Genomic DNA, 25,919 nt, shown 5'->3' on the forward strand with positions numbered 1-25,919 from the left:
GACACGGGCCCCCAAACCCACACACACACTCAAGAAATCTCCCTCAGCTGCTGCGGTCCAAGAAAATCTCAGAAGGAACTGTCATGATTAATAATGTAATGCTTGACCACAAACATCTAAGCATCTGCATATCTCACAGGAGCCAGAGTTTGAGTCTGAATGGGGTTGTTGTCCCTCACGTTCAGGGACATCTACTCTTCTCTAGCTTGTTAGAAAGTTCATTCTTTACTGTTTTTCCCTTAGGGGCGAAAAGAACCAGCCTCATCTGCCAACAGGAGACCAACTGCATCTGCATGTAAATGTTAAAGGTCATTTTGTATATAAAAATATTATTACTAATGCATTCAGATTCATTAACCAAAACAATACTACAAGAATCATAAATAACTAATGACTTGACTTGTAGCCTATGGGGTGAATCCAAAATTTTGTTTACTCTATCTAGTAAAACATAAAGTCAAGTATGCACTGTCAGCAATATTTGGAGTCACCTTGAGGGAATAAGTCTAATAAGAAATAAAATATCATAGTTAAAGGATGTGTATCACATACAGAAAAATAGAAAATGCATGAATGTAAACATATTTATACATTTATGGAGCTCTCGTGCCTTCATATGAGAAAACAAAATGCATTAATATCGCCGCGACGCCGCTAGTTGACGCTTTTAGCATCCGGGGATGTGCACGTCATAATACAGTCAAGTTTGATCCAATGAAATGACTGAGAGTGCGGGCACGTGTCTCAGGTTTAGCCAATGAATGTGCACTCACTTACGTTTCATCCAATGAGAGTACAGAGAGGGCGGGACTTCAGTGTGTAGCGCGGCGGTCAAGGAAGCTTAGCTTGTGCGTGTTTATGTGCACCAAATTCTTGTGGTTTTATACAAATAATGTTTATTCACTGATGTGGAATAAACAATTGCAGCCCGGACAGCTGAAAGTCGAATTCTAACGTGAGTAAAAGATCTTTAAGACACGTTTATGTGAGCGTGATGGCGGTTGTACGCTACAGTTGTGCTTGTTTACTGCCTTCAGTATTAAATACGGCAAATACAATGCTTTTATCTGTTAAATAAACCAGTTATGAGTGCAATAAACCTTAAATATTCATATATAAGAATGTATTTGAACTGTGTTCTCTGGCTTTTGGGTTTGGATCATGTATGCTTCATTTATTGAAACAAAGAGCATATAACATAATAGTAAATGTAATATGTTAATATAATATTGAATATTTTAGGCTAGAAGATACACAAAATATAATTTATACCTTTCATTAAGCTCAAAGACACTTTATTTAATTAAGGACAAACGATACTGTGCATATCATGATTTCGTGACGTAAAAAAATTGTTTGTTTTGCGCAGGTTTCCTTGCATCGCGCGCTCTTGCTGAGATGTCTGGTTGCCAAGACAACAGCGGCAGCATCACTGGGCTGCTGGGTGCGCTCTGCGACTGCGGCCTTTCCGGGTTGTCATGGAAACGCCGCGCTCTGGGCGCAGCATCCCGGGAGTCTGCGCGTCGGTCCCTGCGCAAGCGTGCGTATGGTGCGCTTCTCGCCGGACTCTTCCAGGACGGGTCACCCAAACCGCCTCCGAACGCCCTGGCGAACACACCCGCCCATAATAAAATACTGATGATCTCGTTCGACCTGCGCGTGTCTGGCCACAATGAGGAGGCGGAGAGGTTGGAGGAGCTCTTGAGTCAGCTACAGGATGGGGCGGACTCTTCGGGACTGTCCGAACTCGATTCTGTCCTGGAGCTCCTGGTGCAGCTGGCCGGGTCCGTAGCTCCGCCCCCTCTGTCTTTCAGTCACGACTATATGCGCCGGAGCGTCCCGTGCAGCGCAGACCACCGTTGGGCGGGTTACCTGAGCCGGGACATTAGCAGCGGGGCCTGGAGGAGGAGAAGGGTGTGCGTGTGTGGTCTTTGATGTGGTGAGGAATGGGGTGTTTTCGGGGGCATCTGTAGGACCCTGAGCACAGATGCTCCGCCGGGCACTGGGCTGCTCGGACTGGGACGCAGACAGGATACAGAGGAGAGGTTTGAAAGAGAGACCCGGCTGTCGCTGTTTTGGTGCCCTACAGCACTCCAGAACGGAAGATATGGACGTCCGACTGGACCTGCCGCCCGTTCCAAGCAACGCAGACCTTACTGGACTCAGTATACGGGTGAAGATACTACATTAGAATCAATACTAGTATTTTCTCCTAAAAACGGTCCTCTCTGGTAGCTTATATGCTGTTGTTTCTGCAGGTTCCTCTGTGTCTGGATCAGTCTGATGATGAAGGCTTCCAGTCCGCCTCTAATCTGACTCCAGATTCCCAATCCGAGACGAGTCCCAGCCCTGAGATCGACGTGTGGGAGGCCCTGCGGACATTCGTGCCTGGAAGACGACGCTGTTGGGAGAACATTGGCTGGTAAGAGAGAGAGAGAATATGTAAATATCTGCTCTGACTGACAGTGGTTTGATTCGATAATATAGAGATATATATCTATCTATATATATATATATATATATATATATATATGATAGATAGATATATAGATATATAGATATATATATATATATATATATATATATATAGATAGATAGATAGATAGATAGATAGAATTTTTTTTTATCTGCATCAAAACGCTTAAACTGAATTGACCAAATTTTGATTCAGAATTATTTTCAAAAATACATTATTGATCAAAAATTTATAAACACTTTTAATCAATTTATGCATTTCAAAAACCTGGTCTAAAGGCTTATTCTTAAATGTTTGAAATCAGTTTTGTACACAATATAGTTAACTAAAACTAAAATTAAAACCAGTGAAAAACATTTATTTCTTTAAGTGAAAAATATTAATTAAAATGTAAAATCCAGGTAGTTGCCAAGGCAATATTTCTTAATTTAATTTATTAAACTTAATGTACTAAATTGACTTAAACTAAAATTGAAATGGAAATGAATAAAAACTACATATATGTAATTAAAAACAACACACAACAAAATTAGTAAAATTCTAACTCAAACTAAAATAGAAAAGGAAAATGTAAAAATAAAAACTGATTAAAAATATTAATAACTATAATAGTATCTCGGTGATACTAAAATAACACAGGTGCCCAAATTGCTTCACAAAACAAATATTTTAATTCTTCAGTTTGTTTAATGTTATTTTTGATAAAATTGTCAAAAGGTTTATTTTGGATAATCAATAATTACTGAAGTAATAATAATAATAATATTACAAAAATTATATTATAAATATTATATAATAATTAATACCTTGTGATATTCTAATTATCATAATCCATTAAAGGGATAGTTCACCCAGAAATGACAGTTCTGTCATCATTTCCTCATCCTGATGTTGTTAGACGTGACTGACTCTGCTGTGCAACACAAAAGAAAAAGATTTTGTAGAATGTTGGTAACCAAAATTTCCAGTTGGTTCCCGTTGACTTCCATTATATTTTTTGATCATACAGTTGGAAGCAACACTGTTTTGGTTACCAGCGTTCTTCATAATATATATATTTTTTGCATTTCACAAGGGGAAAGAATGTCATGCAGGTTTGGAACTAAATGAGGGTGATTAAATTATGACAGAAATTTCAGTTTTGGGTGAACTATCCCTTTAAAAAATAGCAAAGCAATGCATTCAGTTCCCCCCTGCCAACTTGTTTGAAGTAGTTTGAAGATGGTCCACATTTGTCATCCTCTCTCTCCTTCAGCCCGCCGGGTCAGAAGGACCCTCCGTACCTGACAGAGGCTGGCAGAGAGGCGTTTGATCAGCTGTACCGACTGTGGGAGGGGGAAATGAGGAACATTCTCACAAAAAACACAACATCACCTCCCCCTCCCCCTCCACTGTAATGACAAGATCAGAAGCTGGTCAAGGACGTGCTCAACGTGCTGATCGGGGTCTCCTCTGTCACTTTTCCACTCAACGAGGTAGCGGAATCAAATATACAACACAAAAAACACAGTTGTGGCGTAACGGCCCATAGAAGCATTTCATGTGAAGAGAATTGATGACAATGAAATTTAGCACATCTACCTTTCATATTGTGACATTACAGAGTGAAACATGGAAGTGTCACTGTTACTCTTTTTACTTGAGCCCATAAGCAACTGTGCAGAACACCCTACCAACTGCATAGTAACATGCCAAATATTTTGGAAAACCTTGAATCAGATGTTGATACTTATAATTAGGAAATCTAACAATAAGACCTTTTTTCTTGACTTGCTTTATTCTTCACTCAAGACTAGTGTGCAGTTTGATGTTCGTCCGGATATATGTGTGTCCGGGACGTCCCCTGAGAGTGTGTCTCGGCTGCTGGGTGAGCTGGCGCAGTACGGCACACACTACCTGCGTCTCAGCCGCTTCTCCCTGAGCAGCACGAGTCAGAAGGGACTCGTCTTCCAGGTGACGCATGCTTTACTTTAGGACTGATCTAGGACCAGTATTTCCCATCCTGTTTATTCTTTTCCTATAACAACATGTTAGACAGATGCTTGTTTGTGTGTTTTAGGCCTTCACAGGTGGGCTGCGCCGTTACCTGCATTACTACAGAGCGTGTGTGCTGAGCACGCCAGCCTCTCTCAGTCTCCTAACTATCGCTTGTCATTTCCGCAAACTGGGGCGTCAGCTCAGGTGAATCTTCACCCGAGTCACACAGTCACATGTAGTCCAGACAGCTGGGGTTTTAAATTGGGCATATGATGGAAGACAGGTATTTTGGACCCTGTATTGAAGAACCTCAGCTGTGTGGAGAGCACTTTAAATTGAGTGATATATATATATATATATATATAAGTCACACACAAAATATAGCTATATAAATGCAAAATTATAGATTTAAAATATATATTATTTTATATAAATATTATAATAAAAATGTATAAATATTATAATAAAAATGCCAGTGGAAAAAATCCTTGTTGATGAGTCCTGGGTGTTATTATTATTATCGGACATCAAGAGAAGAACTAACATAAATAGATTATGTAGTCTTTAAAAAACTTGAATCATTGTCTCTGTATGTGTGTGTTGATCAGGTATCTGTCAGAACTGTGTTGTGTGGATGGAATCGGAGGCGTGGGACGAGCAGCGTTCCCCGTGGTAAGACACACACTCTCGTCACACACTTTAAATACTTCTGTCAGAGACATCAGCTTTGAAGAGGAGTCTGAAGACATTGCTTTCAGCTCAGAAGTGTTGTTGGCAGGTGTGTGTTGCAGGTCTGCGGTGGTGTTTGTGTTATTGGCAGTGTAATGTGTGTGTTTAGGGTGTAAAGCTGCTGTCGTGTCTGTATAATGAAGCTCAGAGTAACTGCAGTAATGAGAATCATCCGGTGCTGCTGTCGCTGCTGAAGAGCAGCTGTGAGCCGTACACACGGTGAGAAACTCATCTCCTCCTTTCGCTTTTTATTTCTTTATCTATTATTCAACTCAGGAAGGTCACTTGAGAGCAGAGTGGTTTTTGACACCCTGTATTTTCCGAGTGATTGAGACCATGAAATAAATGGTAGCGAGATACTGTAGTGTCTAACTGGCATTTAAATGCACAATACAGATCCTCTGCTGTTATTTACTCACCTTCATGTTGGAACAAACCCGTATGCTGTTATCTTTCTTGTGTGATTGGAGAATTGTCATGTATAAACAAAATCAAAACAAATAACAAAACCAAAATTTAAAATAAACCACCTAATATAAAAAAATTACATAATAAAACTTTCCCCGCCATTAAACTCTTTCAATGTACAAAAAATTTATTTAAATAAAGATACCAACCACCGCCAGAGATTTTGATGATTTTCACTAAAATTGGTGACCTTCAGTATATTTTGCTGTATGAATATTTGAATATGCAATACACCAAAATAAAGATCAGAACCTCTACTTTTAAACAATAAAATCTATTTTACTATATCAAAAAACACTCTTTTTATAAAAACACTAATAAAATAAGTATTTATAAAAAAAAATTAAAATTTAGAAAAAAAATGAGAAAAAATCAAATTTTTAACAAAAAACAAAACCATAATAAATATTCGGTACGATTATCAAAGCATAAATCCAGTAAATCGCTTCCATCAACACCTCCAAAGCTTGCACAGCCATAAACCACTTTCTGGATCAACATTTTACTCCGTAACATTATGCAGTTTTCATTTATATGCTGTCTATTTCTGATGATCGCGTTATACATAATATACATCTCTTTACACAGTCCTGTTCACGTGTCTTTTTGTCCGGGAGGTTTTGTACTCGTTCAGAAGATGTGTAATAGCACCCCCTAGTGTATAAAAGTGAAAACACGCAAAGCTATAAAAACTCGTCTTTAAAAAAAAAAAAAAGCCAATAACGAAAAAAAAAAAAACAAAAAAAAAAACAAAAATTAAGCCATAAAAAACAAACTCGTCTTTGGCGGGGAAGTGTTGTCTTCTAAATGACGAGATAACTCGTCAATGGCAGTGTTACGTCCCCTGTAGTTAGTAAGGGGTATGGGAAATAACATTAAGTGTTGGGAATTGATTTCGGTTCAATACCAGGGCAAGCAGTAAAAACAAAGATGCTAAAGGCAAACAAGTATTTATTTACAAGGTTATTGTAGGAAAGCTTATACACACAAAAAAAAACAAAAAGGGAAAAATAATAAAACCCCAGGAAACTAGGGAACAGAAAAGGAGGGAATTGGGCGGCAATCAAACAAATGAAATAATCAAAACATAACCCTCTAACTCAATTATCAATTCTACACTAGCTACAGAAAAAGAAAAAGAAAAGAAAATCTTCAGTATCCGAAGATACCCTAACGTAAGCTACTCTCACTAGTTCAAACAAGAAAATACAGCAGGTGATGCACGCCCCTTACCTAGTGTATATAACAAAAGTTAACTGCAGGATGAAAAATGTATATCACGTGATATGCTTACCTTTCCTCTCCTTCCCTTCCCTTTGTATACATACGAATGACCAACCAAAATATATTTAAATGAATGGGGGTCAAACCGAGGATTTTTGGTAATGTACTGAACACACGCAGATATACACAAACAACACAGCTTAACCACAATACACAAAGCTAGCATCGGCTAAAATCGGAATAACAGAAAGACTAGCAAACAGACAACAAGCAAGGCCTCTCTTGCATTGTCATCGTCTTCCTTTTCTAGATTCCAAGCTCCATCAGGTGGAACGAATCAGATGACGTCATCACCTCCAACGATGATGGCAGGAAGCAGGACCAATGGCGTCGCACTAAGAAAGGGAAAAAAATAAAGAAACCAAAAGAGGAGAGAAAACACCACAAAACGGCACCAGCCGTAACACTCTCCCCCTTAAGAGTAAACATTATAAGAACATACAAAATATGTTTTACATTCATAACCTTTCCTAGACTCGCGACAGGGCATCTGCTACTACGTTCTCTTGTCCTCTTTTATGCTGAATTTCCAAATCATAATTCTGTATCACCAGAGCCCACCGCATAAGCCGCTGATTAATTCATTTTAGCCTTCCTGTAGCTCAAACAGCAGAGCATGTCGCTAACAATGCCACGGTCATGGGTTTGATTCTAGAGAATGCATGAATTGAAAAAAAGCATACTTTAAAGTATACTGTAAAAGCAGGTGCATAAATGTGCGTAAACTTTTTTTTAACAGTTAGTTTAGCCTTATTAGTCTACAGTGTAATGTAGCTTTCTATAATAACAGCGGTTGTCTGATAGCTTACTAACTATCTGTGCGGGTGTGTAGGTTTGTTTCAGACTGGGTGTACAGTGGCGTCTTCCGTGACGTATATAAAGAGTTTATGATCGAGGTCAATGAGGATTATCTGACCTACAGAGGTGAGCTTCTCAGTCTCATGCTTTCATTTTGTTGAATGATAATTCCATCTGTTTTCTGCTGCATTATTATGGATTTCTTGTATTATCTTGATTGTGTGCAGTTACATCTGTGATAACAGTCTTAAAATCAATGACATTTATGCAAAACCCCTTTAAAAATGAATGAATCTGTTTCCTCAGATAAGAACTTTTGGACGCAGGGCTACACTCTCATTTCGTGTGATGCAGAGGACTGTGTGCCGGTGTTCCTCAAACACATCGCCAATGACGTCTACGTCTGCGGAAAAACAATCAACCTGCTGAAAATCTGCTGCCCGCAGGTACTCCTCAAACACTTTAGAATGCTTTATATACACTGCTGCTCAAAAGCTTGAGGACCGTAAGATTTTTTTGTATATTTTTCATCTATTATGCTCATCAAGGCTGCGTTTATTTTCTGAAAAATTCAATAAAAACAGTAATATTGTGGATTATTATTGCAATTTAAAATAACTGTTTTCTATTTTAATATATTTAAAAATGTCGTTTATTCTTGTGATCAAACCTGTATTTTCAGCATCATTCCTCCAGTTTTCTTTGTCACATGATCTTCAGAAATCATTCTAATATGCTGATAAGATGTTTAAGAAACTTTTATCATTATCAGTGTTGAAAACAGTTGTGCTGCTGAATATTTTGGTGGAAACTGTAATACATTATTCCAGGATTCTTTGATTTAATAGAAAAGTAGTACAGCTTTATAACATTATAAATGTCTTTACCCTCACTTTTGATCAATTTAAATTGTCCTTGCTGAAAGTATTAATTTCTTTATTTATTAATTCCGTTTTACTTTTTTCCAAATTCAGTTTTTTCTGTTTTAATTTTTCTGGATTCTGTTTTTTTCCGTTTTTTTACTCCCTACTAATTATTAAAATTAAAATTAAATAATAAAAAAGCAAATCAAATCCAATAAATTAAAATCATGAAACATACATTTTCACATCAGTTTATTAAAAGTTTAACAAAAATTACATTTAGGGCCCTAAGAAATGTTTTATTTTTTTCTTACCATATTTTTTATTGTTACCATATTCTGTTTTAGCATGTCTAATCATTTGAATGCATAAAACAACTTAATTTATTCATTTTTTTTCTTAAAGTAGCCTTATGAATTATTTCCCTCTCAGAAAATTTAATTTTTCTGGTTATCAATTGAAGGCATAAAAAAATGTATTACAAGCAAACTTTATTTTTTGGCAAAGAAGAGGGGATTAACTAACTAACTAATTAACTTAATTTAAATTAAAACCTGAAGAAGAAATGTTGCGTGATTATTCATTAAAAAATAATGTTTGTTTCATTTTCGTAGTAGTAGTAGGCTATGTACATTCTACTGAAAAATAGACTTCAAATCAAACCGGACTTTTATTTTGACGGGTTGCCGTGAATATATTTCAGTTCTGTGTATGTGATATGATGCTAGTTTTACTCAAATCAAACGGTAAAATGCTCATAAAGTGACTCTCAGAGCAGTTCTGGAGATGTTGTTCATGTGTTTATGTCCTCATTTAGAGAGAAAGCAGACGCTGAAAACACTGCGAGCGTCACGCCTGCTTCAGTGTGTGTGTAGTAAATGAACTGCGCGTCTGCACCATTCATTAACAGAGACACAAAGAACATGCAGGATTCATACTTAAATCAACTTTTGTGGCTTAATATTTACAGATACTAGTTTATATCACAATTTGATTGTAATGACTTACTTTTTATTAGTTCATTTAAAATTTGACAAATTGCGTGACATTCCGCATTAAACTGTGAATTCCGTTTTTAAGACTGGATTCCACGATTCCGTCCGCGTTTTCTGCATCGCAGAAATCATAGGGCCCTATATATGTGTATATATAATAAATAGATAAAAATACATTTTACTGGAGATAATTACAACATCGGAAATTCCGTCTAACGCCATCTTTTCATTAAACAGCACTACATCTTCTGGTCGGATGTACCAGTGCCCAGGATCGCTGTGACGTTTTCCCTGCAGGAAGTAGAGGAGATTGAGAGAGACTGTGCTGTGTATCGCGGACGAATGGAGACGATCGCTAGGCACAGCGCCATCAGCAGGGAGGAGAAGGTACTGCACCTGTAATCATGCTGATTGGATGATTTGTGGAGATTTTTTTGGAAATGTTGATATGTTGTAAATTAATTGTGAGGTTTTTAGAATAGCTCATCCAGGTTAAATGCTTATATGTCTACAGTATGATTGCTGAATTCAGAGCCACTAATGGTGGAGAGCCAGTACTGTTGGCATGGCAACAGATAAGATTTTAAAAGCTGGTCCATTAACCCAGTTTTATCAGGACACTCTGACCTGGGATAAAGTCTGCTTTATTGTTTTGCGCTGAAGTCTGTCTTCTTTCTTCTACAACTTGTGTTTTTGTCAGGCTATGCGGACTGAACAGGCCCGACAGGAGCTCATTAACCTGGTCAGAGTGTCAGCGGCCAAGACCCTGGAGAGAATCAGAGGTCAGAAATCTGTCCCTTCAAAACCCACGCGCGCACACACACACACACACACACACACACCTGATGCTGTTAGAAGCCTCTGTCTGGCTAAAATTAGTCTTGCGTAGCCAGACTTGACTTTCATCATAGTTCCCTGTCCCAAATAGCACCCTTCTAAATTATAAAATGAGAAATGGGATATTCTGTGGGCCTGCAAGTTCACGTTGAGTGAGCCATTTGGGACAACCACATTGCTGATTATCCTGGCCAAAAGCCGTTCACTTGGACAGGAACATCTGACTGATGTGTAACAGGGTTTTTATTGTTAACTTGCACTAAACCATAAAAAGTATTACTTGAAATATTAACTGAAATAAAACATTGACCCCCGGTTTCACAGACAAGGCTTAAGCCGAGTCCCAGAATAAAATGTAAGTCTGAGCTGTGTCTACTGAAAAAACTTGCCCTTACGGATCTTAAAATATATCAGTGCTTTTGTTTTGTCTCAAGATGCACACATATATAATGTGTTTTCTCAAAAAATTACTTAAGTGTCCTAGTTGAACTGTGGCCTAATCCTGGCTTAGTCTAAGCCCTGTCTGTGAAACCAGGCCTAAATGTATTTTATTTCATGTAGTTGCCAAAGCATTTTTTTTTTTAATTACATTTTTAAGTTAAACTAAATATACTAAAACCAAATAAAAACTATATAGACATGCTAAACAAAAAATAAAAATTGTTTTAAAAACACAAAATTACTACATTTATAAAAAATGACTAAAAGTACTAAAATAAATAAAACTAAATCTAATATGTAATATAAACTATACAGACAGAGTTTTAAAAAACAAATAAAAATGACAAAGAATGATCAAATTGCTCAGATTTCTTATGAACATTTAGTTTAATAAAATTAAATAATCTAAAACTAAAACTATAGACAAATAAAATAAAAATGACAAAAAAAATTGCTAAATTGACAAAAATAAAATAAAGTACTGAAGAAAACTAAAACGTAATAAACTATATAGAGATACTTTAAAAAAAAAAAAAAGAAAAAAATTATTAAATGACATTTAGACATTTTAAATAATCAAAATAAAAAATTACCACAAAATTTCAACTAGTTGCTAAGGAAAATGTTTCATTCTTGTTTAATTTAGTTTAAATACTAAAATAACACTGATATGTGTAGTAAACATTATTATTTTTTTTTAATGTGAGGAGGACACACAGCTGTTCTCCTCGCAGAGGTCAAGTATTAATTATCAGGATGACTAACGAGAGAGAATTCCTCCCCACAGAGACAGATGAATGGGGATTACAGCTGACACCCCACTGTTCTCGCTCTCGCCCCCTGCAGGTCACCAGGTGTCGCAGCGTCTGGCAGAGGAGGCCCAGAAGAGAGAGCGATTTGAAGAGCTGAAACAGCAGCTGGAGCTCGACCAGGAGGTGAGGAGCATATTAATAACCCTTCAGTAAAACCATCTTCAGCAGTTCTAACTTGTATGGATGTGGTTTCAGTGGCGTAGTGCTGTGAGACGGAAGCAGCAGGAAGACGATTTCAGCTACGCTCGAGAGCTCAGAGACCGAGAGCAGAGGCTGCAGGCCCTCGAGGAGCAGCTGGAGCGCCGGGCACGGTGGGCGGCATACAGTAACAAACAGAAAAAGAAGTGATTGAAGCTGAGGCTGTAGGGCAGCAGTGACCGCCCACAGGAAGTTTATGTCCCATTCATGCATTTGAGCAATTTATTTAGTAAAGCATTCTGAGCCGTGAACCAAAACAAGCAGTTCTCAGATGAATCTTAACATTGAAATATTGGAATTAAACCAAAGAAGTATTTAAGAAAAAAGACAAAGGTACAAGATTGTGTACTTTTTTTATAAGGGAAATGAACTGCTCATCCTGGAGGGCACTGCAAATGACATAATCAAGTGAAAAACAGTGTTAAAATGTAAAACTGTTGACTAAATTTATTATTGTTAATATTCAAACATACAAATATAAACAACTTGATTGAACAGCTTTGATCGCTTGAGAATTGTTGGTATTACACCTTTTTTTTAAATGTAGTGGAAATTGCATTGACTTTTAGCTTCATATAGTGTAATATCACCCTCAGGGCTCAGGGTAGGTCTGTCTTGAAAAATTCATGTGTGACCCTGGAGCACAAAACCAGTGTTAAGTCTCTGGGGTATATTTGTAGCAATAGCCAAAAAAACATTGTATGGATCAAAATCATCAATTTTTCTTTTATGCCAAAAGTCATTAGGATATTAAGTAAAGATCATGTTCCATGAAGATATTTTGTCAATTTCCTACTGTAAATATATCAAAACTTAATTTTTGATTAGTAATATGCATAGCAAAGAATTAATTTGGACAACTTTAAAGATAATTTTATCAGTATTTTGGTTTTTTTGCACCCCCAGATTCCAGATTTTCAAATAGTTGTATCTCAGTCGAATATTGTCCGATCCTAATAAACCATACATCAATGGAAAGCTTATTTATTCAGCTTTCAGATGGTGTATAAATCTCAATTTCGAAAAATGTACACTTAAGACTGGTTTTGTGGTCCATGGTCACATAGTATAAATAAAAAAATATATTTCACTGTGAAGAGAATTTATAAGATTTTTTTGAACTGTTGCACTTTCTAAAAGCACTCAAATATCCAGAGAGATCAAAGACATTTATATATATGTATATTATATGTACATTTATTATAAATGATATATTATCATTTATTATTTATTAAATGATGTATTTTCTGTGTGTTCAGGATGGATCTGATCACTCAGTACAGTCAGTTATCAGAAGCTGCTGCAAGACGAGAGCTCAGAGCCATGTGGAAGGTGCAGAGGATGAAACTCGACGAGCGCAGAGTGAACTTCCTGCAGCAAGAACAACAGAACGTACAGGTCTGATATCATGCTTCAGAGTTTTTATTGTTATTATTTGTCTTTTTTTTCTAATAACTTTTTAATAAATGTTATCTTTTTTTTTACATTTTTTCTTTTTTTGCTTTTTAATAGATTTCAGTACCTGTTTAGTAGGGGTGGGCGATATGACCAAAATCTTATATCACGATATGATAAATGAATTAGTCTTCATTGTCTAAGTTATGTACATCTATCTATCTATCTATATATATATATATATCTATATATATATATATATATATATATATATATATATATATATAGATAAATGGTATATATATATATATATCATATACGCATAATCATTAGCATTAGCATTATTTATTTATTTATTTTCTTCTTATTCGAGTTACAAAAGTGATTTAGTCAAGAGCAGTGAGAGATCTCAACAAATTCCATACAAAACGAATATTGGACAGCTTCCCCTTTAAGACCCGAAGTCCAGATCCAATATACTGTTACATATACGCTTTCTCTCGCAACTGTTTAAATTAAATTAAATAATTAAATTTATGCATTTAGCAGACGCTTTTATCCAAAGCGACTTACAGTGCATTCAGGATATCAATTTTTACCTATCATGTGGTTCCCGGGGAATCGAACCCCCAACCTTGCGCTTGTTAACGCAATGCTCTACCACTTGAGCTACAGGAGCACTTATACAATAAAAAAACGCTCATGAATCATATACTCATACAATCAGTTTACAATCATTTAAAACCTAAATGACTGTGTTTATGAGGATACTTGCATTTGGACGCATAAAAGTGTTTATGCAATCGTTCAAAGCCAATAAAGCGACAAAAACGCTCACGAGCTCTATTAGCAGCTGATGCGCAGCTCACGCACTCCTCTCACACAGAAACAGAGACAGAGCGCGCATATAGCTCTGTTTTTGTGTTTCAATGGCCTAAAATCAGTAGTTAATACATTTAAAAAAACATAAAAAAAATGTTTTTAATATTTTTGTTTTTATGTTTGAGCTTATATATCTTTATTATCATAACAGTCTGAGAATTCTGATTCCTGAACAGTAAACTTTGAAGTGTCAGCTTTGTAAACATATGTTTATTATGTATCTAGTCAGAAAGACTCATAAGCAGAAACCTTATTATTTTGGGTATGTCATTTCTGTCTCTATGCCGAAAATGGGGGTATACTGTTAAGGGGTCAAATTGCAGTGCTTAAAAACGCATGCAAACATTAAGTTTTCATGACCACGCGCACAGCAACGTGACGTGAGCACACGCATGCTGTTATTCACGTGTCTGTCTGCATCCCCGTGTAATGCATGTGACTGCCGTCATTCAAATAATGAAAACGTATTGCCGTAAACAATGTATTTTGCGGCACCACAAAATAAACGATAGAGCACAATATGAATCGATAGACTTTTAATTTAGTCCATCCGATTTAAATCGTCATATCGCCCAGCCCTACTGTTTAGTATCTTACTTTGCTATTGTAATAGTGATATTATACATTTATTTTTACAAAATGTTTTAATAACAGTATAATCTTAATTTTAATTATAGAAATAATACAACTAAAATCTTACTTGTGTTATATGAAAGTTTCCAGTTCTCAGTTTATGAACCATTCTTTATGAGTTCCTTAAACTTTTAACTGACTGATAGTTGTACTTCAGCAGTTAGCCAAGGATATGTGTGCATTTGCCATTATAGTACTATTTTGAAGTGATGGATAAGGGTAAATCTTTATCTCTGAGGTGCTATGATTTATGTTCAGGCTATTCTGGAGAAGTTTCCTTTAGGTCAGGAGGGCCCCCCTCTAGAAATATCCCAAATGCTACAACCTGCACAACTACACGCTGAGGTCTGTGTGCTGTTCTTTAAATGTACTCATCTATAGCATAATAAATTCAACCTACTCCAATGCTGTTTTAATTGTTTTTATTTTACCTCAGCTCTCTGAGCAGCAGAATCTACGAGAACAGCAAATAGCAGATCCTCCTCTCACAGAATCCTTTGCTCCTCTCTGCTCTCCTGCCATTGGTGAAACTCAAGCTCTTAAATCAGAGGAAATCGACATAGCTGACTTCCTCCCGAAGCCTCTATACGTCCCTGATAGTGATGCCATGACCCAGGCCCTCCACAACATTGGATCCGACCTCCTGCAATCCCCTCAGAAACCCCACCCACAGCAGCCACACCCATCGACCTCCCACATATGCGTTGGTGAAAACGTTTCGGAATTCCTGGATTCTGTCCCCGTTCCTAATATATATGCACGGGCATCCAAGTCCAGCTTCCTATGGGGTCAGTTCACTCCAGAGGTGCCAGCAGGTCAGCCGAAGGCTAGTGTTCATGGACACCCTTCACAGAGCTCTGTGCAGTTGGGAGGCTCCACTGCCTCAGGGCGAAACAAGGGCCCAATTCGCTCTGAGTCAAACACCCCTGCACAAACCATTCAAGAGCGAACATGTGAGGCAGAGAGCAATAGCCAGTGTACAGAAAAACAACCGACTGGAGATGAGACAGGAACAGAGCCCTCGGCAGCCAGCACAGGTTCAGAGCCAAAGCAAGCCGCCCAGGAGCCAACAGAGGAAGCCAAGTCCTGTGAGCTTGTCAGCCAGCCCTCTCACTGTTCTCAGCCAGATCAAGAACAATCTGTGTCTCTTCTCAGAGGCTTCCATGAGTCAGAGTCCGATTCTGATATGAGAAATAACAGCCATGATCCTGATCCAGCACTGATCTCATCTTTATCCTCCTCTGATGTCTGTGGCCACTCCTCCAATGCCCATATAAAGGTTTACAAAAAAGTTTCCGAGCAGGTCACCCCTCTTGCCATATCTAACATCCATGGCCATGCCTCTGATGCCCATATAAGGGTTGGCGATCATGTTTCCGAGGTGACCACTTCCATCCCCACACCTAACATCCATGGCCACGCCTCTGATGCCCATATAAGGGTTGGCGAACATGTTTCCGAGGTGACCACTCCCATCCCCACACCTAACATCCATGGCCACGCCTCTGATGCCCATATAAGGGTTGGCGAACATGTTTCAGACCCGGTGACCACTCCCCATCCCCACACCTAACATTCCCATGGACACACCTCTGATGCCCATATAAGGGTTGGCGAACATGTTTCCGAGGTGACCACTTCTAGCATACCATCCCCACACCTAACATCCATGGCCACGCCTCTGATGCCCATATAAGGGTTGGCGAACATGTTTCCGAGGTGACCACTCCCATCCCCACACCTAACATCCATGGCCACACCTCTGATGCCCATATAAGGGTTGGCGAACATGTTTCCGAGGTGACCACTTCCATCCCCACACCTAACATCCATGGACACGCCTCTGATGCCCATATAAGGGTTGGCGAACATGTTTCCGAGGTGACCACTTCCATCCCCACACCTAACATCCATGGCCACGCCTCTGATTCCCATATAAGAGTTGGCGAGCATGTTTCCGAGGTGACCACTGATACTCTCGTTGACACAACATCCATGGCGACGCCTCTGATGCCCATATAATGGTTGGCGAACATGTTTCAAAGGTAACCAATCCTCTTCCCACGTCTAACATCCAAAGCCATACCTCTGATGCCTATAAAAGGGTTGGTGAACATGTTTCTAAGGTTATCACTCTTCCTATGCCTAACATCCATGGCCACGCCTCTGATGCCCATATAAGGGTTGGTGAACATGTTTCTGAGGTGACCACTCTCATCCCTATGGCCAATATCCATGGCCATGCCTCTGACAGCCATATAAGGGTTGGTGAACACGTTTCTGAGGTGACCACTCCTCTTCCAATGCTTAACATCCATGGCCACGCCTCTGATGCCCATATAAGGGTTGGCGAACATGTTTCTGAGGTGACCAATCCTCTTCCAACACCTAACATCCATGGCCACGCCTCTGACGCCCATATAAGGGTTGGTGAACATGTTTCTGAGGTGACCAATCTGCTTCCAACACCTAACATCCATGGCCACGCCTCTGACGCCCATATAAGGGTTGGTGAACATGTTTCTGAAGTGACCAATCCCATCCACACGGCAAATATTCATGGCCACGCTTCTGACGCCCATATAAAGGTGGGTGAATTTGTGTCAGATGTTGCCTCCTCTCAGCCACGTTGGAGCAAATATGGTCATTCCTCTGACAGCACCCTTAAAGTGGGTTGTGTGATGCCCTATGCTGCCCCATCACTCACCCCTCTACCTGGCAGCTCTTTCGGTCACACATCTGACTCCACATTGACAGTTGGGTGTGTTGTCTCAGGCGTAGATCCTCAACCTTCTCCGTTACCTGGCAGTGCATATGGACATTCCTCACAGTCCACCTTGGGTATCGGGTGTGTGGTTCGTGGGACTGAAACCACTCGACCCAGCTCTCTTTACAGCGGTGCCTACGGGCATTCGTCAGACTCTGCTCTGGGTATGGGCTGCATGGTTGGCGGGGTGGTGCCAGGGAGTTTGTACGGTGACAGACCACCATCCAAATCTGACCGAACATCAGAAGATGCAGAGAATCTAGCCATCCAGGGTGAGACTGCTGCTAAAATAAAATAAATAAAAAAAACACTTAACAGCAGGTGCTACAGAATAAAATATCTAGCATTTTCAGCTGCTTTTAAAAACCTTCCGAACTTAAAAATAACTTCGCAAACATTATTAAATGTTTGAAATTATTGTCAAAAAACATGAAGGTCTATTCTTAGCCTATAAACCTGTAGTACCTCTCTTTAAAAACAAGGTGTGTGTATATATACAGTATATATATTAGGTCTCTTGATGTCTGTTGGTCATACACAAAGTGAATCCACTGTGGTTAATGGTTTCATATTGTTTGTATTTGTAATGTTGTAAAGCAGCGCCCCCTAGTGAGCTGTTCTCCCTGGACGAGGGACTGTCTGCCTGGGCTCTGGGACTGGGATTGTCCCCTAAAGAGAGTCCAGAGGATCGTTATCTTCTCAGTCTAGCCTTACAGTACCAAGTGGAGCAGTACCAGGACTCGTACGGCTTGATGAGTGAGTACCGGACCTTCTGCCTTCGTCATGAACCACTAGAGCTTTCTTTCTTTGTCAGAAACTGAGAGGTTTGTGTTGTTGTTCCTGCTCTAGCTGCGTCTCCAGACTCTGAGCTGCTACTGCAGGTGACGCGGGGTCCGAATGGCCTTCCTGTAGATCCGTCTCTGCACCGGTCCACCGACGCCACTGCTGTTCAGCTCAACGAGATGATGCCACTTCCTGTTCTCATGAAACACTCAGTTACAACACCACTGATTACACAGTATGTACTTTTATTTTCTGATTTATCATATTCTTTATTTGAACTATGCAAATTTGCTTATTAAAATCTCAGCATTTAGTCTAACTCATCCACCTAAATTTAATAAACACTTGATTTTTGATTTTTATGTATACCTTTGGCATGAAGGAGTCTTAGTTGGTTCAATGCAAAACCACCAGCATGATGAGTATAGTAAGATTCAAGAACAAATGACTTTTATGAGCCAGTTCTTTGAATTTGTGGGGCAGGTTATTGGTCTGAATCGGGGTTATTGTAGTTAACTAAAACTGAAACTAAAATGAAAACAATTTTTGTTACTTACAATAAATAAACTTAAAATATTGAAAAAACATATTTTAGCTAGTTGCAAAGATAGTATTTCTCATTTTCATTTAGTTTAAGAATGCACTAAAGCTGAAATAAAAATGAAAAAAAAAATCTGATGATAAAATAGTAAAATAACAAAAACACAACAAAATTACTAAAACTTAATGAAAATGAAAACAAAATCTAACTGATACAAAATATTTATAAGTAATAGTATTGTCTACTATTTATATCTATCTTTATATCTATGTATATACAAATTTGTACATAAATATATAGTATTAATTTAATAGTTATTGTTAAAAAAACAAAAAAACTATATATATAATATATATATAATATACATATATATATATATATATATATATATATATATATATATATATATATAAAAATCAAAAAAATTGAAATTGACAAATAAATATTTTTAATTGTTTAAAAAATTTACCATTGCAACTGAAATATATTTTCAATTCAAATCGAAATCCAAACTGAATTGTAAAATCAGTTCCAATATCCAGGCCTAATGTAAACTATAAACAACAGAGAAATCTCTTAATACAAAAAAAAAATATTGTCACAACAAAACAAAATTTGTACATTTGAATCTCTCACTCTCGCTCTCTTTCTCTCTCACTCTCGCTCTCTGCTCATCTCTTCCTCTCTCTCCTCTTCGCTCTCTCTCTCTCTCTCTCTTCTCTCATCTCTCTCTCTCTCTCTCTCCTCTCGCAGCTCCATCCTCTCACTCTCTCTCTCACTCTCTCTCTCTCTCTCACTCTCTCTCTCTCTCTCAGTGTGTCTATGGTAAATAAGGCTGTGGTGGATTATTTCTTTGTGGAGTTGGGTGTGGAGAAGCACTTTGAGACACTCAGGCATTTCCTGTTAATGGAGGATGGAGAGTTTGCCCTCTCTCTCAGCGATCAGCTCTTTGAGAAGGTCTGAACCATTTTTCTTCTTCTACAAAATCTGATTAAAAATGACAAATTAAACATTTGAAAGATAACTAGATGCCTCTCGCTCAACTAACCATGCAGCATAATGAGGTCATGTGATGCATGCATAAAGAAACTACTGTGTGAAATGCTTATCGTTGTGTGTTGTGTGTTTAGCTGGGCAGTGGTCAGACGCCTGGTGAGCTGCTGACCCCGCTGGTGTTGAACTCCATTCTCAATAAGGCCTTACAGTACAGCGTTCACGGCGACAGCGAGCTGGCGGCTCACTTCACGTTTGCGCTACGATATCTCCCTGAGATCTTCCATCCTCACGCGCCAGACTCGCTGAACTGTCTCGAGCTCCGCTACAAGGTCAAGAGACGCCCACTGTGTTCATTTCTTCAGCTCCTGATGCAATATTTTCGTAATCTCGCTCTCGTTCTGTCTGTAGGTGGACTGGCCGGTGAATATCGTCATCACAGACAGCTGTCTGAACAAATACAACAGACTCTTCTCTTTCCTGCTGCAGCTCAAACACATGGTGTGGTCCCTCCGAGACGTCTGGTTTCACCTCAAGAGGACGGGTGAGATTTCTGCTCCTCATTGCACACTCAGTGAATGTATGAAACTCTGCACACAGAGAAGTACATTTCATGTCCATTTTGGTCTTCAGTTCTCATATGCTGGTTATGAAAAAAGGTACTGTTTTTAAATCTGTCACAGTGGCCTTTGTATAGATCTGTTCCAAAAACCCTTCCAAACAGGAGGCAGCAGAATTATAAATTTAATATTTAGAGATATATATAATTCAGATAGGACAAAATTTAAGGTGCCCTTCGTGGGTAACACAATCCCAGAATGCATTAGTAAACCAGAATTTCGTGGGGAAGATTACATCACAAATTGAGGAGTTTAAGTATGTTTTCACAAAACATTTTTATTAACATTACACTTATATATTTGGGAAAAGAATCTATGTAGCTTTAAAATAATATACAAAAATAGTACTATATATATACATACATGCACTAAAATTTCTCAAAGTAATACAATTTTTCAGTAGTATATTAAACCATAATAAATAATAAAATGATACATCAAAAATATATTAATACATAAATATTATTTTATCTATATATTATTTTAAATATATATATATGTGTATATATGTATGTATACACATATATATATATATAATATAATATATATATATAATAATATATTTATATAAAAACATTGTTTATTATATATATATATATAATTTTTTATATATTGTAATATATATTTATTTTTATATATTAATTTTGTGTAAATATATATAAAACATTGTTTATTGTTTAATATATGAATCAAATATGTATAATTTTATTATTTATGATTTAAAATACTAATTATATATTACAATCAAAAATTATCTTAAATATTTTACAATCTTTACAGTATGTTTAAATATATATATGTGTGTATTTATTTGTCATTTACAGTAGCTACAATATTGCTGGAAAATTATAAGAGGAGCAAACATGACTTCCTGAGGAAAAATAAGTAATCTAGCTTGACAGTGTTACCTTGATGATATTATTTATATATAAAACTCAAATACATCGAAAAAAAAAAAAAGAAAATTGTATATGAAACTGACCACCGCCTTTATTCAAAAAGGACAATTATCATTTTTGTAAGGTTGTGCTAATTGTATATGAAAACTGTCCTGATACTTGACCAGTTTTTATATGGAAATGTCCTCCTCCTTCTCTCAGCGCTGGTGAAAGGTGCCGGTCGCTCCGCTCAGTTCCATCAGCTGCAGCTCTACAGACACGAGATGCAGCACTTTGTGAAGGTGATCCAGGGCTACATCGCTAACCAGATCCTTCAGGTGTCCTGGAGCGAGTTCACACACAAACTGAGCAGCGCCAACGACCTGGACGCGATTCACCGCACACACGCCGAATACCTCAACAGAGCCATCTTCAGGTGAGGACACGTCCTACACAAACATGACACATTCACTGTGCCTATACAGATATCTGGAGCGGGATATGAAGCTGGGATGGGTTTTTTTTTTACTCTCTCAGGGGTTTGCTGACGGAGAAAGCTGCCCCCGTCATGAACATCATCCACAGCATCTTTAGTCTGATCCTGAAGTTCCGCGGGCAGCTGATCGCGCAGCCGTGGGAGCTCCAGCAGGGGGAGCCGGTGCATCCCAGTTTCATTGCCATGCAGCAGTCCTACAACACCTTCAAATACTACTCCCGCTTCCTGTTCAAAGGTGAGCTGCTTCTACAGGTGTAAACATGCCATGATCAGATTTCTGCGAGCGTGGAACGAAAGATTAAGAAGCGTCCACCTGCTTCCGTCCAGAATACAGACCGATGTGTGCCAATATACAGATCATACCTCAACACGCGACAACCTCGCACATTCATATACATCTGTACTGTGTGCTATTGTTATGACTTGTTGGTTTATTTACTCTCTCAGTGGGTTTGGTTGTACCAAGAGAGATTCCCCCGTAATGAACTCATCCATCAGAAACTCCGTCTACTATCGAAGTTCCCGCGTGCAGCTGATAGCGAAAGATAAAGTGCCGTTAACAGCTACTATAGAAACTTTAAATTTTGCGCCCAGTAACAAAATTGCCACCTGCAGTAGTAGAACTACACCTTTGAACGATTAAACACTAAAATATTTTATTTTCCTGTAATAAAAATCAAAATATTTGTATAGTCTTTATAAAGGTAATATATATTATAAATATTAATATTATCAATAATGCCGAATACTGGATAATATTGTTTACTTACTGTCATAAGAAAGTACAAACCAAAGGCATGTTGATAATAATATTAAGAAGAAATGCTTCTAGACATATATATCACCTAAAAACCTTAGTATAGGTCATTATATAACATGTAGTATAACTTCATTTATTCCTTTTGTCTTTTTGTGCTTGTTGTGATGGACTGTAGTAGATACCATTACTGATACAATAAATCCGAGTAGACCATAGCCCTACAAATTATATCGAACAAGAACATTTATTTTATTGTTTTACAAAATACGTGGTAAGATCGAAGGTGACACATTTTTTAATTAACAAAATTTAGTAAGAAAACATTTTCTTACACATATAACAGAACTATTATTACTTTATAATAACAATAAAAATATCTTGTATATGTTAGAAATAATCTATATTAGAACATGTTCTACATATCATATATATGAAATACTGCATAACTTTTATTATGTATATCTAAATACAAACACAGGCAGTATAATATATTTAAGCAAAAAATATACATATGATATAAAATATTTATATTAAGACATATACATGCTTAATATTTTTCAATATATCTACTTTATGTTGTGTGTATTTATCCATAATAGCTGTATACACAGTCAACATACATTATTATTAAACAAAACTTTTATTGTTAATGTTATTAAACTAGTGTTTTAGATAGAAAGGTACACACACTAAAAAAATTGTGTTAACGCAAATATAGCTCTTACTTTACTCATGTTTTTTCTTTGAGGTTACATTTCAAAAAGACTCTCCCTCAGTACACCTGTTTATTTAGCATTCTTTAATTTTATTTATTAGTCATAATTGCATAATGCCTAGAAAATATAATGTCTTACTGTTAAGTACTCATACCTCTTTCCGCTTGAAAATCAGCCGCAATCTGATGGCAAAACAGTCTACAGAGTTTTCATTTTCAGCGCATCAATCCACACTAATGAGCACTCAATTAAATTTTTTTGTGGCGAATTAAACCACCAACCTACATCACACCACGTCGTCTTGTATTACTGCTGTCACTATACACCAGGTGATTGCAAGACAAGGACGCCGCTGTAACAAACTAACCAGATGGTGCAGTCTTTGGAAAACCTGGCTCAAGTAAATACTGTATTGTTTGCCAGCAGAGTCATCACTGATACAGCTAGAGTTCTTGAGCAGAGATGCATGCAAGCCGTGACAGAGTGTCTCCATCAGGACGTTCAGACGTGTAATAAAACACCTCTAAAGGGTCTATATCCTACTCTTCTGAAGTATTTGATCTGTTCTTGAACTCTTTGATAAATGTTCTTGTATCTGATCAATCACAGTAACTTAGTTTTACGTGATCATTTTGCACACTACTGAACAAGTATGTAAATTTGATCAGTCATATTTTAATAGTAGTTCAAATTAGTGTTTATAATAATAATAAACTTTCAAAAGAGCATTAAAAAATAAATGTTGAATGGCTGTATTTATGCTTGTATTTTCTGCAGTGGTGACCAAACTGGTGGATAAAGGTTATCAGCCCCATCTGGAGGAACCACCAAAGCAAACAATCACATATCAGCCCCATCTGGAGGACTTCCTGTTGCGGATCAACCTCAATAACTACTACAAAGACTCTTGATTTGTCCTCTGACCTGCTGCTTTAGTATCATGTCAGTGTGTATATAACCAAAGCAAACAATCACAATTGCCCGTAGCCCTGTGCAATTCGTTTCCTGTTCTGATGTGTGCACTGATGCTTTTCTCCACAGAGGCTAGATGCTGTTCATCTCCTCCTGTTATGATTTCAGCACTGATGCTTTTCTCCACAGAGGCTAAACGTAATTTATAAGAATAAAATAAACAATATAATCATAATACTTCTTCACAACACACAAAAAATCATAAATATTTTTATTTGTCAAAATGGTCACAAAGCTTTATTAAAGTGTTGTCCATTCTGAACAGATGTTACTGAATCTAATAGACCAGTAACTGCTGTGCTCAACAACCAGTCACACCTTCATGAATATTTTTATTTGTCGTCATGCTAAAGCTCGTTGCAGGTTAAACTTCATACACTAACAAACAAATACCAAGAACTTGAATAAAAATAATTAAACCCTCAATCAGCACAATAAATGTAAACAGTTCAACGTCATTCACTAGAAAACAACTTCCAGGAACTTGGATTTCAAGAGTTAAACCCTTCAGTTCACAAACGATTGCAGATAAATGAGTGTTTAATAAAGTGCTGTGGATGCGCTGATCCATCTGCTCTGAGGAGAAAAAGCCCTTCCGCACAAAAAAATAAAGTAAAATAGAAAATGATTTAATTTTGTTGCCAGACTCACCCTGAGATTATTCATTTATCCACAGAATGAATGTTAAAATATATGACACAGTTGTTTTTCATCTACAGGATGTCTGAATTTCCTATTCGAGTTAATCTGTTCACTGTATTAAATATAAACACACAACTAGGAAAGTAAACATATTCTAGAGGTTTTAAAGTTACTGTTTTGTCTGCGCGCAGCAATCTAAATTGCATGTTAAAAGAAAAATGAAAACCAAAATTCAGAGAAAAGTAGAAGAATTTTTGTTTTGCATTCTGCTGAATCCAATCTGCGCAAAACATAAATCTAAAATACATTTATGCCAGACAAGTCGAAAAGGTTTTGCATCCTTTTAAATCAAAATATCTGCATGTAAGCAGTAACATCAGCCCTTAATAACCTTAAATTAATGGTTCACTTCACAACTGGAAAAACTTCCGATTTATACGAGTTTGTTTCGTCATCTGAACAGATTGGAGAAATGTAGCATTGCAATCACTTGCTCCCAATGGTCCTCTGCAGTGAATGGGTGCCGTCAGAAAGAGAGTCCAAACAAACTGATAAAAACATCACAATAATCCACAAGTAATCCCACCACCTCCAGTCCATCAGTTAATGTCTTGTGAAGTGAAAAAACTCCATGTTTGTAAGAAAAAAAAATGCATCAAGACATTTTAGCTTTAAACCGTCACCTCTGCCCAAAATATGAGTCCATAATCCATAACACTTCCTCCAGTTCCATGTCTTTATCATCTGTTTGGACTCTCATTCTGACGGCACCCATTCACTGCAGAGGACCCCAACCCAGATGTAAGAGCAAGTGATGCAATGCTGCATTTCTCCAAATCTGCTCTGATGAAGAAACACACTCATCACCTGAGGGTGAACACATTTTCAGCAAGTTTTCATTTTTGGAAGAACTATTCATTAACATTTTTTCATGCATTTTTTTTAATTTTACCAAGAACACCA

At 37.5% G+C, this 25,919-nt stretch overlaps 1 protein-coding gene across 1 annotated transcript; it reads left to right on the forward strand.

The window, feature by feature from the left end:
• Nucleotides 1–817: 817 nt before the first annotated feature.
• On the forward strand, nt 818–24,329 carry LOC109098541 (gamma-tubulin complex component 6-like). The gene is given in 28 exon segments (XM_042715896.1): nt 818–955; nt 1,370–2,073; nt 2,075–2,173; nt 2,259–2,422; nt 3,732–3,951; nt 4,268–4,429; nt 4,536–4,657; nt 5,062–5,125; nt 5,292–5,401; nt 7,767–7,858; nt 8,039–8,178; nt 9,828–9,977; nt 10,291–10,372; nt 11,715–11,803; nt 11,876–11,991; nt 13,138–13,276; nt 15,047–15,133; nt 15,225–16,334; nt 16,433–16,750; nt 17,155–17,827; nt 18,153–18,311; nt 18,405–18,573; nt 19,695–19,836; nt 20,010–20,204; nt 20,284–20,416; nt 21,593–21,806; nt 21,908–22,101; nt 24,120–24,329. Coding segments are annotated over 27 exon segments (5,952 nt in total). The 5' UTR covers nt 818–955; nt 1,370–1,398; the 3' UTR covers nt 24,254–24,329.
• The last annotated feature ends 1,590 nt before the right edge of the window (nt 24,330–25,919 follow it).

The sequence above is a fragment of the Cyprinus carpio genome, chromosome A25 (genome assembly GCF_018340385.1).
Source record: "Cyprinus carpio isolate SPL01 chromosome A25, ASM1834038v1, whole genome shotgun sequence".
Taxonomy (NCBI): domain Eukaryota; kingdom Metazoa; phylum Chordata; class Actinopteri; order Cypriniformes; family Cyprinidae; genus Cyprinus; species Cyprinus carpio.